General features: G+C 37.4%; 1 protein-coding gene across 6 annotated transcripts in view; it reads right to left on the reverse strand.

Annotated features, from left to right (window-relative positions):
• The window catches only part of LOC307040641 (glutamate receptor-interacting protein 2-like), a 235,991-nt gene that overhangs the window by 26,755 nt on the left and 189,044 nt on the right, over positions 1 to 20,192 (reverse strand). For all 6 annotated transcript variants that reach the window (XM_079683688.1, XM_079683687.1, XM_079683686.1 and 3 more), the window contains 7 exons: positions 18,917 to 19,062; positions 15,138 to 15,218; positions 11,838 to 11,901; positions 11,109 to 11,254; positions 5,879 to 6,023; positions 2,913 to 3,052; positions 1,355 to 1,549 (listed from right to left, as the gene is read on the reverse strand). In XM_079683688.1, coding sequence (XP_079539814.1) covers positions 1,355 to 1,549; positions 2,913 to 3,052; positions 5,879 to 6,023; positions 11,109 to 11,254; positions 11,838 to 11,901; positions 15,138 to 15,218; positions 18,917 to 19,062 — 917 coding nt within the window. The remainder of the gene's footprint in view (positions 1 to 1,354; positions 1,550 to 2,912; positions 3,053 to 5,878; positions 6,024 to 11,108; positions 11,255 to 11,837; positions 11,902 to 15,137; positions 15,219 to 18,916; positions 19,063 to 20,192) is intronic.

The following is a 20,192-nucleotide window of genomic DNA, read 5'->3' on the forward strand; positions in this document are numbered from 1 at the left end:
AACAGACTTTTTGTGGATGTGCTTTGAAACTGCACTCTGTGAACAGCTTGCTCTTTGAGAAATTTCTTTTTGTGTCTTACCCTCCTGATGGAGGGTGTCAATGACGGTCCTCTGGACAGCAGTCAGATCAGCAGTCTTCCCCATACTTGTGATTTAGTTTACTGAACCAAGCTGAGTGTTTTTCAAGGCTCAGGAAACCCTTGCAGGTGTTTCGAGTTAATTAGACGATTCAAGTGATTCGTTGAACACCCTACTAGTATACTTTTTCATGATATTCTAATATTTAGAGATAGGATATTTGAGTTTTCTTAAGCTGTATGCCATAATCAGCAATATTAAAATAATAAAAGGCTTGCAATATTTCAGTTGATTTGTAATGAATCCAGAATGTATGAAATTTTTGTTTTTTTAATTGCATTACAGAAAATAAAGAACTTTATCACAATATTCTAATTTTCTGAGACAGTCCTGTACACTGCAATAATTATTTCATGCTAAATGAAGTTCTGTTGCTTGGATATTACTAGATCCTGTTACAGCGTAATATAAGTACATAACGATTGATGTGTACATTAGCATAATTACTAGCTAGCCGCTAACTGCTAACTGCCGCCTCGTTAATATCAAATCCATCATAATAACAAACCATTACCATGTTGTCATGAACGCGCAGTTCTGTTACGTGTACGCAAATTGACGTGCTTGATGTGAACGAGCATTTTGGTTAAAGTTTCGCATGCGGTATGAGCGCACATACGGGTACTTCTCAGGCATGCCGGGTAATCTGTGACGTTTCGCTCTCTCAAAAGTTGGGCCATTTTATCATCAGGCGCCAAAGAGCAACTCTCATAGGAATGAATGAAGCCCCGGCTGCCACGCTGTATCCAGTTCTTATTATACATCCATGAATACAAATGTTGGATGTTTTGGGATGTTTCCTTGCTATATGATAGAAACTATAAGGGTCTGCAATTTTGTATGTCCTCTTGAGCATTTTTAAGAGCCACTGCCACCACGGTTGACATGCGACAAATGTTCCCGTTCCAATTCAGCAGTCCTAAAGACTTTTTTTTAAATTTGTTTTGCAGTGTAAGGCAATTTTGAACTTTAACCATCTTTTTTTTAAATCTGGGGCGGCAGTTTCTCAGTCTCTAGGGATTTAGCTTTGGAACCGAATGGGAACCTGTTCGAGTCCTGCAAGGACCAAACTTTTGCTCTGACACCTCTGTCTTTTCTGTCTGTCGGTGAGTTTCCTCTTGTGGGATTTATCTAGTGATGTAGGGCAGATGGAAACACTGTTTGGGCTTCCTTCCCCCTGTGGGATTAATACATTTGCTCTTTTTCTACAGCTTACCCTGGCTGCCATATCCAGCGTCCATCCCTGAGCCGTCCCATGACTCCATGGCAGAGTCAACGCTGGGTATGGTTGTGGAGTAAAGCTCTGAGAGCTTATTGGTCTGTTGGCTGTCCGTCAAATCATCCTCCTCAGTGTCACTGATCTCGTTTTCCGTTGTGTCCTCTGCCTCTGCTGCCTTCCTATCCTCTGTATCTTTGAGAGAAAAGAACGGGATAAAGTTGATCCAATAAATGATCATCAAACAACAAAGACAATGTTGATTGCAAGTCAGAAGCTAATGTTGATACGATATGTAAAACTGTTCACATTGTGTAAAAACTCAAACATTTATTAATTCCCGAAACACTGAGTTCAATTAAGAAGTTTGGAAATCTTTATAAAGATAAAGAAAATTAAAAAGTTGTTTCATTGCAACTTCATGGCTTAATTTCTATATTTTAAAATGTATATTAAAGACCTTCTAATAGTATAAAAAGCTCTTAATGGTTCTGCAACCTCTTATATCATCACTTCTCCTTTGTTTGATGTCTGATGCACTAAGGTTCTCAACAGCACACTTTTTTATTATTCCAAAAGTTCCCCAAAATAAAATTGGGTTAGCTGCGTTATTATTCATATTTATTTGTAATTAGTTTATTATGCATATAAATAAATATAAATATATATATATATATTTATTTTTGTATATTTATATTAATAAATAAATATGTATTTATCATTTACTTAATATTTATGATTTTTAAATTGTGTCTTTAAAAAGAATATATATATATATATATATATATATATATATATATATATATATAATTCATACACATACATTCTTATTATTGTTCATTTATTTATTACTTTATTACATTTTAAATGTTGTCTTAATATATATATATTTTTTATATATATATTTGGGACTTTTTCTTGTATTTTTGATCTTTTCACAAAAGTTGGGTAGGTCATTTTGGAGAAACCAGCTCGAGTGAGCTAGAATTTGAAAATACACAGCCGGAAAAAATCTGCCACTTCCTTACAGAGCCCCTCCTCCAACACACACGAATGCGCACATGACCAATGAGGGTATGAGATAAGTTTGTGCACAGATGGAAGGCTGGCAGGCAGGTAGGCCATCCAGTTATTTTAGCCGGGCCGGCTCAGATGATTGGTCGTGCTTTTTACAGTGCCACGGTTTCCACAGATTACATTTTTTATGGATCTTTTGTCAAAGCACTTAAGATATTCATTGCTATCGGGATGTTAAGAGCATTCCATGGAATATAACAAAAAGTGTATCTCGAGCCGGTTTCTCAAACTTACCTACCCCACCTTTAATATCAAAATAAAAACAATGTACCATTTTATTTTTACTCCGTCTTATTTATATCTTACTTTTATACTGAGTGGATGCTTTTGGATAATTGTATTGTATTTATTATCTTGGCTATTTTACTCATGCACTATGCTGCATGTGTGTGAATATATTTTGCCTACTGAATGATTTTTTGTTTGTGTTTGTTTTTGAGCTGCATCCTGTTTATTTTTTAGAAACACTTTTCATACATACTGTCCAGTTGTTTTTTGATCTTGAGAGTTACAGTCTCCCCAGCCATCTGCAGCAGGTGGATAGCCTCACTCAGGGGCTTGCCTTTCAGACTGATGCTGTTGATCGCCAGGATCCGATCCCCTACATGAATAGCCCCTGTCCTGCACACACATGAAAACATCACACAGTCACACACTCAAGAGGAAACACACAACAAAATGCACAATTATGTTCTATGCTCACATCAACAGATGACTATCACACGTGAGGTTGAGATATGTCGTAGGTAATTAAGATAATGATTCATTCATTATCATGAACGGGAAGTCATGAGTAATTTAATTAGATCATTTTAAATTTAAAAAAAAGACCATGACTTTGTACAGACTTGTTCTAAAACATACTGTATGTGTATACACATGTTAGCTATAGGACACAGTATATACAAACCAGAAACACAAGGCTGCAGCGGATTTAGGAATTTATTTTTAAGTTATGAGTGTTTCAACTTGATTTATGTCAACAACTGCATGACTAGTGAAGGGTCACAGCAAGGTGACTGTCGACCTTTATTCCCATTATCACCGGCCACCGCATGAAACCAGAGTTAAAGCAAACCAATCCTTTATCCTGCGGCCTACTTTGATACAGATATTAATGCTTTAGATCACTAATCTCACCCATGGTCATAGACAAATATATCACATGTACATGCTTAAAACACACAGTTAATGCACTGGTTAAATCCAGAGAAGCGTTTTTGTGAATGTTTCCTTTTGATATCTTGAGTTTCTATTTACCTAATCTGGTCAACCAATACCAAGGCTCACAAACTAGGTCAGTGCAAACATGTTCCATGTGCAACAGAATACTTTCTTTGGGGGAAATCGGTTTTGATGACAGTTCCTTGATTTTAGGATGCAATAAAATAAAAGATACAATACAAAAAAAAAATAGAATGAAAATATTCATATAAACAAAAAAAAATTGCGATACAAAGAAAATTGATAATAAAAATAAAAAAAATAATTTTACAGTATAAACAATAGTAAATGGTTAATATCCAATACAAAATGTATAAAACGTTAAATAAAAAGGGACTTCTTTCTTTTTTCTCATCAGCAACATCCCCGTTCTATTGAATGATTTTGTGTTATTTTATATTTAAATTTCTATTTTATTTAATTTTTTAGCTGCATCCTGTGTAATCCTGTATGATTGTATTTTAAATAAAATTGAAAAATCATATAGAATACAAATATGAACACAATAACTTTATATTTATATAAATATTTAAAGCAGAAATGTTGACGTAGTCTTACTGTGTGAAAATGAGTCTATTTACAGTATAGAGTGCTTTTAGCCATCAGGTCTGTTTCATCGACGACGACAGAAAATACGAAAATGACAAACTCCAATAAACCAAATCTCTTTGGGTGTGTTTTGTGGGAATAAAGCGTGAGCCTGTTATAAAAGCATTTTATTTAGAAGTTTATAAGCTGTATTTGCCAGTGGATGATTATGACTCAGAGCCATTACATCATGTTGAGCCTGTTGCTGTGCCCACTGGCTGCCCTGCCCCCTCTCCACTGCATCATGCTCCTCATTATCTTACCCGTCAGCACCTCGTCACGTGGAGCCTGCTGCACACTCAGCTGCTGCCGGGGAATCCCTCTATTTATTGCCCAAGGCATATCCTGTTATTTCTCCTAATAAGGTTTTCCCCCACTGCTTCACGAAGCCTAAATAAGGCAGCACAGGTTTGGGCTAAAGTTTTCTTGAGTGCTGGAATGATCCAAATTAAAATGTTCACTGCAGATAATGGAAATGGGACAATTCTGACTAAATCAGTAACCGCGCTTGAGAGTCAAAAGGTCGTGACCCTAACTTTACTGTTACCTGAGTGTTATAGTTGTTATTCTCACTGAGGATGGAGGAAGCTGTCTTTAATCTGTAGCTCTCTGCCTCACCAGTGCTGCTACAGTGGAGACATATACTGTATGTGTGAACACTTTTCATGAGCCACACAGAATTCACACTGGATAACTTTATTGGTGGGACTAGTTGTCTGTGAGTCAAAAAAAAAAGAAGATCTAATCCTTATTATATTTTTATTAATTGTATTAGACATTTTACTTTAACTTCAATTGTTTATATACATATCTTTATTTTATTTTGTGCTTTCCTTTTTTGCACATTCTTAATTGAGCTATTTCTTTATTTGAATATTTGTGTTCTATTTATCTTTTATTGTATTTCATTCTAAAATTGAGCAGCAGTCACGGAAACCAGTTTCCCCTAAATAAAGTGTTACATTGTTATACGCACAAAGAATAATTCCAAACCATAAAAAAATAATTTGTGTAGTTTACCAATGATTCCTGTGAAAGGTGCCTTATGTTTACATGCAGTTTCATTTGCCAAAAAGTATTCTGTTAACCCCTAACAAACATGTTCCTCAAAAAACCCAATGCAGAGCTAACGTTTCAGCATTTCAAATTGAATTTGTTTACATCTGTGTTTTATTGGTCTGCTTTCGTGCCTTTGTTGTTACAACATCCAATTGTGCATTATTGTTCAAGAAAAGTAATACAAATATAGTTCCATAGTACTAATAGTTGTGTAAGACTTCACATGGTGCCTGATAAGATGTGTTTACCGTACTACGTGTTGGGATCAAATGAAGTTAAAATAAGGTATTTGTTTCATTTAGTCATTTATTTTACATTTTTAAATGTCAAATAATTTTAATATGGTTGTTATAATAGTTTAGTAGCACTCATTTAAAAAACATTTTTATATATATATTGAAAAATATAGGAACAAAGCAATTACCTCCAGCTGCTTTACTGCTGTGCACGAGCTCTAACTACTAGTAACCTAGATTTCTAAGAGGAGACATCTTGTGTGTGTGCGTGTGTGTGTGTGTGTGTGTGTGTGTGTGTGTGTGTGTGTGTGTGTGTGTGTGTGTGTGTGTGTGTGTGTACCTCTCGGCTAGGCCTCTCTTGGTCAGGCCGGATATAGTGATGGGGTCGAAGGGCTCCTCGGTGCCTGATATGGTGATGCCCAGAGGGCCCCCGTACCTCTTCAGCTCCACTGTGTAGATGATGCTGCCCGAGGTCTCCTGCTCATCTGACACACACACACACACACACACACACACACACACACACACACACACACACACACACACACACACACACACACACACACACACACACACACACACACACACACACACACACACACACACACACACACACACACACACACACACACACACACACACACACACACACACACACACACACACACACACACATTACTCTAATGTTTCAACTCCATTGAGTAGATGATACTGCCTGACACACACACACACACACACACACACACACACACACACACACACACACACACACACACACACACACACACACACACACACACACACACACACACACACACACACACACACACACACACACACACACACACACACACACACACACACACACACACACACACACACACACACACACACACACACACACACACACACACACACACACACACGCTCTCTTTCCAGAAGTAGGTCAAACTGTTCCCGAACCAACACTGGTCAGGAAGAGGCAGTTTCCATGGTAACTGGAAAAGACTGCCTTGTCATCATGTAGCAGAAACACATTCTCTCTGCAGTTTAACACGTGTGTGTGTCCGTGTGTGTGTCCGTGTCCGTGTGTGATCCATCCTCCAAGTTATAATCTGGCATGATCACACAATCCCTTCCGGTATCCACTGTGTCGGGATGACACTAAGTACATTTACTCAAGTATAGTATAATTTCCGGGTACTTGTACTTTACTTATTTTAAATTGTTGCTACTTTGCGAAACATTGTGATATTACTACAATTACTTTACGGCTGTATTTACTTTTTTAAATAAATTACATAATGTGTTTACACTACAGTACACAAAGTACACAAAATGTGCACCACATTTACAAATTAAAACACAGCAACATTCTTAAATGTATATTTAGAAACAGAATAATATCATATTTTTATGATAACACATCAAATACAACAAAGAGCAAGAACTTGACTACAATTTATAAAAAAATAAAAATAAACATACTGTACTTTATATTAAGTATAATGTTGAATTCATATTTTTAATGGAGTACTTAGGACTGTGGTATTAATACTTTTACTTGAAGAACTTAAAGGATCTGAGTATTTTTTTCACCATTGCGTATTCATTTTTGTAATTTTTTTTGTTTTAGTGTAAAAACCATCTCTATGCAACATCCTGGAGTAAATAAACCTTTAACTAACACAGTTATCAAGAGGTTGGGTGTAAGGGCAGTAACACGCACATGACTGAGATGACGCATAACTGTCCTACGCTGAATTAGAATGTACCATTAGATCACCAGGATATCAATTTTCTACACACGTTCTTACTTTTATCCCTTATATATGTGTTCTTAATGTTTTATTTTAATTGGTTCATCCTGGATTAAATTGTTTTACATACGTTTCCCCACTGAATAAAGATGAATTTTACAGTACAGTTAATTTAAAAATGTGCTTGAGTTGTGGACAACACCACCACCTGGTGGTCAAACACTGTCAGTGCATTTTCTTTAAACTTGTTGATGAGCTGATGATTCTAAACTTGTTGATTTTGTCATTTGCTTCAGCTAAATTCTTGATTTAAAACTATTTTCAGCAAACATATAACATCTATAAACAATAATTTAATGACAGATTTGAAATGTGTCATTCATCTTTTGGGAGATTTGGATTTGTTTGTTTTAACACAACAATGACAATTGTCAACTTCTTGCCAGAGGTGGAAGAAGTACTCAGATCTTGTTCTTGAGTAAAAGTAGAAGTACCAGAGTACTATAGGAATACTCTGATACAAGTAAAAGTCCTGCATCCAAAATGTTAGTCTAGTAAAAATAGAAGTATTAAAGTACCAAAAGTAAAGTAGTCATTGTGCAGATTTCAGAATAATATATATGATATGTTTTATAATGATTGATCATTAAAGTGTTCTCAAAGCTGGTAAAGGTGCAGCTAGTTTGAATGACTTTGTATACTGCAGGGTAGCTTGTTAATTTAACCCAGGTGGAACTAAAGTCTGATTTAACACTTGATTATATTTCACATCATTCATCCACATCTGTAAAGTAACTAAAGGGATTAAATACATGTAGTTGAGAAAAAGTACACCATTACCCTCTGAATATTAGTGGAGTAGAAGTACACATTAGCTTAAATGGAAATAATCAAGTCAAGTACAAGTATCTCAAAATTGTACTTACAGTAAGTACACTACTTGAGTAAATGTACTTAGTTACTTCCCACCTCTGCTTCTTGCACAACGCTTGCTGTTATTCTTTCATCCTTTGAGCCAGGGGTTCACAACCTTCTTTCCCAAGAGCCCCCCCAATGACTCCTGTTGGAAGTTGCGCCCACCCCCCCCCCCCCCCAACACACACAAGCGGAGGGGGGGGGGGGGACAACAGCGGTAATTAAAGTTTAAAAGTCTCAAAAATGCTACAACTAGTCACAAACTGGATGAATGTGAAGTATTTTGTTAAAGGAGGATGAAAGCGTAATTAAGGAGCACTATTGGAGAGACTGATGGTTATTGGACTCCCGCTGTATCAAGAAATTAAAGGACGGCGCAAGTGGAAACAATTCACAAAGGGATTAAACTGTTTAAAACACATGCTCAAAGTAAGCCGGGGGGAGCACCCCCCAGGTTGGGAACCACTGCTTTGAGCCATAGGGTGTCATATTGCCCATTCAATAATCAAAAGCAGGCATAAGGTATTTCTCATACATATCTGAGACATTGAATGTTTTAAACTTGCTGAGGGATAACATCAGGTCTAATGCAGACGTAATGCTCGAGTGACACCAGTGAAAGGAAGTTAACAAAGGAGAGACGAGAGATGAGAACTATAACTAAACTCCTGCAGTCTTTTCCAATTTGGCTTAGGTTCTTTGTTTTGGCACTTGAACAATACATCCGAAAAATCAAAGGCGTTCCTTTTACAACACATGTGCCCCAGAAATACTGTGAATATACAAATGTGCAAATCCTTACGCCACCAACTTGTTTAGACAGTATTGACTTGGAACAGCCTAAAACATCTAGTCCTTACGGTGGCCCTGAAGTGCAAGACACCACAGCATTTCAGAAAACACCACAGCATTTCACAAAACGCTACAGCATTTCACAAAACACAACAGCAGTTCAGAAAACGCCGCAACATTTCAGAAAACGCCGCAGCATTTCAGAAAACGCCACAGCATTTCAGAAAAAGCCACAACATTTCACAAAACGCTGCAGCATTTCACAAAACACCACAGCATTTCAAAAAACACCACAGCATTTCCGAAAACACTACAGCATTTCACAAAACACAACAGCATTTCAGGAAACACCACAGCCTTTCACAAAACACCACAGCATTTCACAAAACACAACAGCATTTCAGGAAACACCACAGCATTTCACATTGGACGGAAAGGGTATTCCTTTAGGGAGAACACTTCTTGTTTGTGACTGGATAGAGCCAGCCAGAGAAGCACTGCTGTTATTGGTTGTTTTTGCTGCCAGTCAAGAAATGACGCTTCGTGATTGGTCAACGCCCGACAGCGCAATATGTCCCAACACATTACGGAGCGTCCACACAGCAGCGTGCGTTGGCGCTTGGCGGTGGGCGTGTCTGAAGCTTGGGGAGTCAACGCAAGCAACGTGACCAACTACCAATCACATGAATCTCCCGCCCCCGACATAAAAAGCAAAATGCTAGCATTCCATGCTAGCTATATATACTGTCCATGCCTGCTAGCTGTCCATTCAATGTTTAAACGAGGTACACTGGATATAAACTCCCCAAACAGGCGAAAACCTACCAGTTTCACCCACTATCTCTGCCACCTCCCTCCATGCCTGGCTCCTCCGGTTTGTATCCCGGTAGATGAACAGAGACTGATCATACAGCACCGGGTGATTCACTACTCGCCTGCCGTCTTGTCTGCAGACTTGTCATAGCGTTAATTCATGGTTTTTACTAACCGTTATCAGTATGTAGATACTTCGGCATCACTTTGAAACGTATAATACAATTACATCACGGTCAAATAGGTTCATTTGGTTGTAGTTGGTATCTCCCATAGGATTTACATGGAGATACGCCCTGCCCCCTCTCCAGCGCGTCTTGTTTGAAGGACAGGAGCAAACACAGCTGACAGCCGTGGTGAAACCCGAGCGATTAGAGCGATGCGAATATTTGGTAGTCTACCATAGTATTAGATAAGCCCCTTAAAAACCATGAATTAATAAAGCATTAATTCTGTGTTTACTGCTGTCATTCAAACAAGACGCTGGAGAGGGGGCGGGGTGTATATCCATGTAAATCCTATCGAGATCGGATCCATCAGGCTAAACTAACCTGTAGCTGCTCTGTCCACACTCACAACAACGTCATACAGACATAAATAAAGCAGCGACTGTATTCGCCATGACATAGACAGTCTGTGGTTTGTATATGTTTAACTTTTGTCCAGTTTCTGAACAGATATGAGGAGCTGTGAGCTCTGAGTGTGTGCTAACAGCTAACAGCTGATGTGTTGGGCCAAGCGTCATTTCTTGACTGGCAGCAAAAACAACCAATCACAGCAGTGCTTCTCTGGCTGGCTCTGTCCAATCACAAACAAGAAGTGTTCTCCCTAAGGAATACCCTTTCCGTCCAATGTGAAATGCTGTTGTGTTTTGTGAAATGCTGTGGCGTTTTGTGAAAGGCTGTGGTGTTTTGTGAAATGCTGCGGCATTTTGTGAAATGCCGTAGCGTTGTCTGAAATTCAGTTGTGTTTTGTGAAATGCTGTGGTGTCTTGCACTTCAGGGCCACCGTAAGTCCTCTTGACAATAAGAATAACAACAACACAAATTGTTCTACCAATTTACTGAAACAATAACTATTGAAGCATTGATCAAATGTTTTGGGTGATTAGCTGCCTTTTATGGACATTTACAGGAGCAATGTTGTCCAACAAATCGGTTTGTTAATTGGACTTTGGAGAGTTTTAAGACTGAGAAAAACTGTAATCAAATAAAACACATCTGAAAATGTGTGTGTAGAGACACTTCCTTCATGTTATGCTACCCGCCAGGGCCAGCCTCGTCTTTGTACCTGAGTTGTCTTCGTCCTTGCGTATCTTCAGTTTGACCAGCTCCTCACACTGCTGCAGGATCTGCTCCGCCTCGTCTTTGGAGCAGTTCTCCAGCCGGATGTTGTCGATGGCCAGCAGCTTGTCCCCAGGCTCCAGGGTCCCCGTTCTGAGGAGAGACAGAGACAGGAAGCAAGACAAATGTGGAACCAGAAAGTTTCATTCATAATGGTTTAACTGCAGCAGCCTATCAGATGTCTGTCAAAAGAGTACAGGTGTGATAAGGACAGTGAGATACATACACTGAGAAAAACAGCTGTGATATCTCCAGAAGAATATCATATCATATATTGTAATATAATTAAAAGATAATATGATATAACTTATCATAATACAATATAATAGAATATAAAAGGATACAATCTGATATAAAACAATGCAATATAAAATAAAATAAAGTAATAGAATATAATGTAAAATTGAAATGTTATATAAAATAAAATAAAAATAAATACTATCATATACTTTAATATGATATAATACAAGGTTACAATATTATGATGATATAATTATATACAATATAATATAATGCTATATAAAATAATACAATATAATATGATATACTATACTACAACAATATAATATAATAATTACAGTTAATATAATATAAAATAATCTAATATAATACAATATAATAAAATATTATATTATATTGTAAAATATAATATAACATAATATAATATAACAGATACCTGTGGGCCATGCTGCCCTTCTTGATGTCAGAGATGATGAGGGGCTCTCCTTGCTTCTTACTGACTGTGGAGACAACATAAGAAAGTGTTTATAACATTTCTGTCAAATATGCAGCGATGGAATTTAACTAAATGCATTTACTCAAGGACTGTAATTATATACAATCATGAAATACTTGTACTTTACTTGAGTATTTCAATGTAATGCTACCACTGCGTTTAAAAAGGGACATACTGTTAAACCTTAAACCAAATTATAATTCTAAAGATGAAACAGTGAAATATTGATGGTATAAATAGGTAAAGTCCTATAGAGAAAGCCCTCAACATCAGTAATGTGTCCATCACAACTGTGTTTGTCTACTTGGTACAACGCTATTAACCATCTGTGTCATTGATACATTGATACATCCCATATGGAGCCTCTTTGTCCTGCAGTTCTTTTACATTTTATACCTTAAGTACAATTTGCTAATATTACTTCTGTACTTTTAGTAAGTGAGATTTTGTATGTGACACTTTTATTTTCATAAGAGTATTTTGAGATTGTATTGATACTTTTATTTATTTTTTCAACACTCCAAATGGAAAAAAATAATGTTAATTCAATATCATCTGAATTTTTCAAAATGTCAAACTCTTCAGTTGCACTCTGACACTGAGAAAGGCTGACATTGTTTCAATAGGATTGGTATTTTCAGGTTATATACTTTTTTCTTTTTTAGGATACAAATTGTTTAAATTTGGTGTAAAATGTGTAAAATTAGTTAATGTGTGTGTAAGATCCTTCTCATTTCAGCTGTGAACACTATATTTCAGAAGATGGCAGTGTTGCACCGTTCTCTGTCTCGGAGGCAGCCACAGCACAGCCTGATATTCGAAGAATAAGTCTGAGTTACTTGTACTTTACAATTCTACATCTTTAAAGCAAACATTTCTACTTTTTACAGAAGCACATTATTCTGTCAGCTTAACACTAATTACAAAGAAATACTATAATATATATATATATTAAGTCTGAAATGGGTTGTGCCACAGGTATAAGTAATAATACCTGTGGTACTCTTTACTGTATTTAAACTCTAATACTTTTGTACTTTTATTTTACGCTTTGTATGCATTTCTTTTACTCGAAACAGAGTATTTAATCACAGATGGTTAATAAATAAAAAAACTGATCAGTCAGAGGAATATTTTGTATCGTTTTCTGTTGATACATTCTACACATTTTTTTTTAAATACTTGCACATGTATTTATACATTTTTTTTCACCAAATATTTACAAAAGTGCAGAGTTCAACAGTTTACCTGCCACTCAGTTCATGCTACTTCAAATATTACAGTTTATGTTGGTGTCACGGTCTGTCTGTGTTGTGTTTTGTCTGTCTCTGGTTTCCTGTTATATTTTGAAAAGTGTTCACCCCCCGTCTTGTCTGTTGCTTCCTGTCTCTGTGTTTGCCCTCCTGTGTCTGATTTCCCGATTGTGTTCACCTTGTGCCCCTGTGTTTTCTCCTCCCTCCTCACCTGTGTCTTGTTTGTGTGATTAGTCTTGTGTGCATTTAAGTTCTGGTTTTTCTGTCTGTCATTGTTGGATTGTTGTTTGTCTGTGACTGTGTTCACGGGGTAGTGTTCTGTTTGTCACCGTGTAAAACCTTGAAATAAAGGTATTTTCTGTGTAATCTGCATTTGGGTCCTGCCTGCTTCACTCAGCCCTGACAGTTGGAAGACTTAAATAAACACACATTCCAGAGACTAATGATTAGCATCATAAACACTGTAGGAGATCAGGACTAAAGCTTCACACTTAAGTGTTTGAGCAATGACTTCATCACTAATTATAATAAAGTCCCTCACCAGTAGAACATAAAAAGAGTTTCAGACTTCATCCACTATAACACATTGAAATAAAAGAGTGTACACATCTGTGTTGGTTGGTAACTGCATCCAAATAACATGTCGGTTCGAAATACAACAAGGGCAAAGGCATATTGATGCCCCACACATACATAAATATGGGTGTTAACGTCCTGCTCTGACTGCCTCCACTTTTCTGGGAAGAGTCCTTGAAAGACTTTGGACCCCGGCCACAGGGATTTGCTAACTTTCAGACGGGCTTTAGCGAAGTCTGGTGATAAGACCTGACTCGTGATGGGATTAAGGTCAGAGCTCTGTGCAGACCAGTCAAATTCTTCCACTCCAAACTGGGAACACTATTTATACAGACCTCTCTCTCTGCGTATATGTAGATAACAGGGGAAACTGTGACAGCAAAGTTCTGTTTTGAAGAGTCATTCTTATTCAGAAGCATTACGAGTGGCCTGTACTAAACCTTGAAAGACTACGGTGGCCGACAGCTGCAAATGTGCTAAAACGGCCCAGAACACTTCCATTAGGAGAAAAGTTTCATAAACACATGCAAATGAAGAAACATCTTTAGAAACTTGACGAAACATTCGCAGCGTTTAAAAAACATTTACCAACTTGACGAAACATGCACAGTTTTTACTGAAAGCGCTGCATAAATGAAATGCTGCAAAGAAAACAACGCTGCCGCAAGCTCAAAACTAAACAGGAACGGGGACACTAAAAAGTGACGCACACAGCTGGGACCGGAGCGCTTATTGACATTTGGGGACTATAAAGTTTGCCAACAATCACTGACACTGTAAACAAACATAAAATATACGTTTTATTTACTTATTTTGACAATGTGATCCTGACATGATTCCTTCCAATATATATCTGCTGTAAGCTAGCTGGGTAATGTAGCTAACTTGGTCATTTCAACTATACTGACAGAAACACTTAAAATTATGAATCAGGCTAACTCTGCCAACAGTGACAATTGACCAACTTGATAATCCCTGAACGTCAACAAGCGCCCTGGTTGGTTGGTGTTTTCCATACTGCACATTTGTTTTCAAGATGCATGTGTTGTGGCACATTTGTGTTTATATATTCACATTTTAAACTGCAGCACGTTACTCTTAATGGTAGTGTTATCTGTTGTTTTAGCGCGTTATTACCTGTCGGACATCATTACAAACAGACCAAAAAATCTAAAAAGGACAATATGATGACAAAATGTTGGCCATATGGTATAGAGCTAGTATTTTTTGTGATGTGCCATCAGAAAGAACAACAGACTTTGTGTGTGGCCCTGTGTGTGTGTGTGTGTGTGTGTGTGTGTGTGTGTGTGTGTGTGTGTGTGTGTGTGTGTGTGTGTGTGTGTGTGTGTGTGTGTGTGTGTGTATGTGTGTGTGTGTGTGTGTGTGTGTGTGTGTGTGTGTGTGTGCCCACCACTGATGGTGAGCCCCAGCTCCACTCCTCTTTTCTTCGGCAGTTTGACGTGGAATGTACCACTGCTAGGCACCACCGACTCTGAAATACAAACACATGCAGAAAAGCAATAAAGAAGCAACAAATAAGTATTTTCAACCCGCTTAACATTTGTAATTACAAGGCTTTTAGCTCTTGCTCTTATCTCCTCTGAATTGCTCTCCTTTGGGGCAAACAGAGACTCCAAATCCTCACTGTTTGCAAGCATGAGTCAAAATGTTAATTCCAGCAATAAAACAATTCTACATCCAGGCACAAACATGGCCAGTTATAGGCCAACACAAGACTGTGTTAACCAAGCCATTGAGTCACTTCAGCTTCATGTAACCTTGCCAATAAGCTATTATCATTCACTGAAAGGATAAATGTTCATTTATTAATTACTCATTGGCTATGTTTACTCATTACAACAAATGTTGCCAAAACAGCAGAAAAATCTGTATAATGTCATAGAGCTACTCAGCGACTCAAAAATAGACATTGACATAACAGCTCATCCTAATGTTTTAAAGAGGACTAATTATGCTCCTTTCAGGTTCATGCTCCTGTTGGTAATGTCCACAGTAATGACTCTTACATGTCTAATATGTGTAATGTGTAATTGTAAAACGCTTTGAGCACCTGTAAAAGCGCTCTAATTAAAAATGTAATGCATTATTAATATTATTATTATTATTATGTTTTTATGTTGTGCCTCTACGTTTACATGATTGTGTGGGAGTGAAACTCCCTCTGAAGGGAACTAGGGTTGCAAAGGGGCGGAAAGTTTCCGGTAAATTTCCGGAAAGTTTCCATGGGAAGTTAAGCTGGGGAATTCTGGAAATATTCGATGCAAAATTAAACAAAAAAAAATGACATTTCAACAGATTCTTTTTAAAACATTTCTTTTTTAAGTAGAACAGAACAAGTTTTAATTATTTTATTGAACAATTATTTGTTTCATTGAAGAACGAAAACAGGAATGTTGAGTTAAATGTTACTCATCCACCCCAACCCCACTCATTAAAAAATGAACAAAAATGCACCCCCCATCCAAAGATCCCCACAAAGTCCTATTCAAAATGTTAAAGGTGACCTATCATGCAAAATGCACTTTTGTACGTCTTTTATACATGAAGATGTGTCCCCGGTGTTCCAGGGAACTCACCAAGTGTCAGAACACACAACCCTCTCTATTTTCCTCCATACCCAAATCTCTTAAAAAGGGACTGCAACGGATCTGATACAGACTGATCCAGATTTGAACACTTCTACGACGTCACAGAAGTGGCGCTACGGCTATTGGGCCAACTCCACCAATCAGGAGGAGACTGCCACGGACATTGCCGTTCCAAAGCGCTGGAGACGCTGTAGTACATATGCCAGGCCTGTAGATGGTGCTGTTCTCACAGAATCAGCCCATGCAAAGACAGTGTTAAATTGAGCTAAATGAGGAATGACTAAAATGCATGATCTGTTTGGTATTTTGAAAAATAAAAAGTATAAATATGCCTTATATAGGTATGGTCCTACACTATATTATTCAAATATAGCATGATAGGTCCACTTTAAATGAAAAGAGCCCTTCTCCTTCCAAAAAGTCCCATTAAACATGCACATATTCCTTCAAGCAATCCTCTGCATTTTTGCTAAACCCTTTCAGTCAATGGGCTCTTCCTGGGCCTCATCAACATCTAACTCTGAGTCTTCCTCTTCAGTGTCACTGTCCAGCCTTGTTGAGGATGGCTCTGTGTCCGGCTCAAAGAGCCTTAGGTTTGCCCGAATGCCAACCAGTTTTTCCACTCTCACATTTGTGAGCCTGTTGCGAACCTTTGTGTGGTCTCAATAGCCATGCAGTAAGCAGTGTTCTATGGCATGGATATTCAAGTGTACTTGAATGGCATCGGTTTGTTTTAGTCAAGATTATGCTAAAATATACTTTCCCCAACTATATTTAAGTTCCCTATGAAGAACCAACCTTCAATTTTGAAAATTCCCAGTTTATTCCCATAAATTTCTGTTTATTCCCATTCATTCCCGTTAATTCCCGTGGAAAGTTTCCATCTTTGAAAATTCCCGGAATTTTGCAACCCTAAAGGGAACACAAGGGATTTTATTGTTGCAGACCATTTACATGCAAGAAAAACAATAAAACACACTACAGGAAAGGGATAACCTCAAAAGTATAATAGGGCCCCTTAAAATAATCTTCAAAAAGTATATAAATTAAAGTGTGTTCTCAAGCATACCACAAGTACGGACTCCCTAAAGGGACATGGAAAACAAATTAAAAGAGAGAGAAAAAAAAAAAAGTCGGGATAACGGGTTATTTTCTCGTACCGGTAACTTTTGTGTCCTTAAAATTACGTCTGAGTTCGAAATATATCTCAAATAATGTATGCACTTTTATGCAATTATGCAATTTCCCCACATAAACATAACAGTCTGCAATGAAATGGTTGTCTCCTGTGTGTTCCACTCCCTCCTTGGCGCACCGGTAACTTTCTCAACAAAAAAATTGGGATAACGGGTTAGTATCTCGTTCGCATGAGATACTAACCCGTTATCCCAACTTTTTTTTTTTCTCTCTCTCTCTCTCCCTTTTTTTTTTCCATGTCCCCTTAGGGGCTCCGTACATAAGATACATATTCCTGAATAAACATTAAAATGACTAAAATTAGAGTAATCTAAAGGATGGATGAGTTTTATTTTCTGATATGTATTGTGAAATAAACTGTTTATGGCATTTTTTTCTCATGCACATGCTTCATTCTATAGGGCCATGTTTATGCTGTTGGCCTTCCTAATATCTTCTGTTAATTTAAATTGGGTCCAGTTTGTTGAGGAGTTTCTCTGAATGGGTCAACGTATTGTTTTATCTAATGCAATCACACATGCATGCATGCATGCTAAGGTGGGAAAAGTGATACACGCAGTGCCAATGGTGTCTATTCCACTGATCTACAGGTGCTGGCGACACATTCTGACTTGCTGCAATATGACAGAATAAAACAGCAAAAATGCAGACTTGACGCAAGTAAACATGCATATAAATAATGCTCAAGGATTTACATGATGCATCTTGGGGGATAATGCTAAATTCCACAGGTCACCTTTAAATGTTACTCTTTAAAACAAGAAGGTAAAGCCAAGTTGTGGAAAAGCCGCAGATTCATTTTCCCTACAGATCCTACTTATTAAATACTTGCTAAAATTGCTTAAATTTGCTGTCAAAATCCCCTTTCAAAGACTTGGATTGATCAACCCTTTGTCTGTGAGTTCAGAAACGCCTGCAATGCAATTGAATGACTTTAAAAAAAAAATGAAATCAGAGTTAATGACACAGATAAAGGGTATGTGTGGTTGTTTCACTTTCATCGGGTTAAAAGCATGCAGATAAGGCTGTGCCCTGCAGTGAAGAGCTGTAATTACAATCTGTCCACAAAGCTCTCAGCAAATGAGACCAGTGATCACGCTCTGTGCAAATTTATCGATTTAAACATCCTCCAACAAAACTGCTAAATGCTTGCTAAAAAAGAAAGCAGTGTATATAATTTGCTCTGTAATTTCCCTATACAAAAATGGTTTAAACCATTGTAGATAATAATCCAAATAGTTTTAAGGGTGTTGGATTTTTGACAATAATCCAAAATTGAGTCGAGCATAAATAAAGTGACTCTGTAAACGTAATAAAACATCTAGTAAAGAGGAAATATATCTTGGTGTAATGGAATCATAAAACTGGGGATGACTTCACAAACCTGCTACATCGAACTCGATATCCAAGGAGACCTTATTGGTCAGTGCCGCGTCTCGGAGAAGCTGATTGGTCTCTTCTAGTGTTCCGTCCTCTGTGGGGATCCCGTTAATTGACAGGAGGCGGTCTCCAACCTGCAGCAGGCCACACCTACAAGGGCAAGGAGTTGCCATGGTGATGTCAGCAAGATTTGATACAACAGAAAGTTACCTTCCCTAATATGACCTGAATATCACATGGTAAAGAAGTAGTCATTTAAAAACTACCATTCCCATGTGGTTTTACCAGTGCAGTAGTGTGCTGACATGATATTATTACAATCATTATATTATATATTATCAGAATCAGGTTCATTGACAAGTAAGATTACAGATAAAAAGTAATTTAAGAGAAATAAGGTCATCAAATAAGGAATGTACGGTATAGAACTAATTTGAATTAAAAAAAAATTAATTGAATTAAATATAATGTAAAAATAATGAAAGTTATTTTGAAGGAAGTTATTGTTTCATTGTGGCTCTTCTCCATAGGCATAGTTTGAGGTCTTGTTACAAGACAAGTTTTTTTGACAACATTTTGGGTTAATACAACATGCTTTTGTCTAGATCCTAACAAACTGTCACTCCAACTTGAAATTATCTTAACACTATCGGTATAGTTCTATAGTTGCATGTGAGAATGCAAATGCCCGAATCATTTGGACAATCATTTGACATTACCCCTTCATCTTCCTAGTACAATTTTGTGTTATCTCCCGTGTGAATAGAGCCGATATTGTCCAGAGAATTTACAGTGACTGGGGCTGCAATTAGGCAGGAGAAACAAACATCAAAGGTTCAAAAAGAGGGGTAATTTACAAAAAGACCCCATCGAAAATGTCTTTCCGGAACATAACAACATTTCTAGAACTTTTCTCTGTTAAGGCTAATCAACCAAAATCTTATATTCAAGGCACGGGAAGAGAACCGTTGTTTTTTTAACAAAACAACCACATGACCGTTGTGTGATCCACACCATGTTGTGCCTTCTTTTCACTCTACCCGGGCACCACCTGAAGATTAAACAAAATTGAATGTTTCGAGAAAGTGAGAACAAATTAAAAATATGACACAGACAGTCTTCTGTTATGTACTATTTATGAAAGGGAAATTCTGGAAAATTACCAGACCAGATTCCCTGGACATTGTCCCGAATTTATATGAGAAGGTTCTACTGTCATTTCAGTCTGAAATGCCCATGAAGGTTCCTCAAAGCAGAGTGAGCTATTTTTATGACTTGGA

The sequence above is a fragment of the Notothenia rossii genome (assembly GCF_949606895.1).
Source record: "Notothenia rossii genome assembly, chromosome: 5".
In the NCBI taxonomy this organism is placed as follows: Eukaryota; Metazoa; Chordata; class Actinopteri; order Perciformes; family Nototheniidae; genus Notothenia; species Notothenia rossii.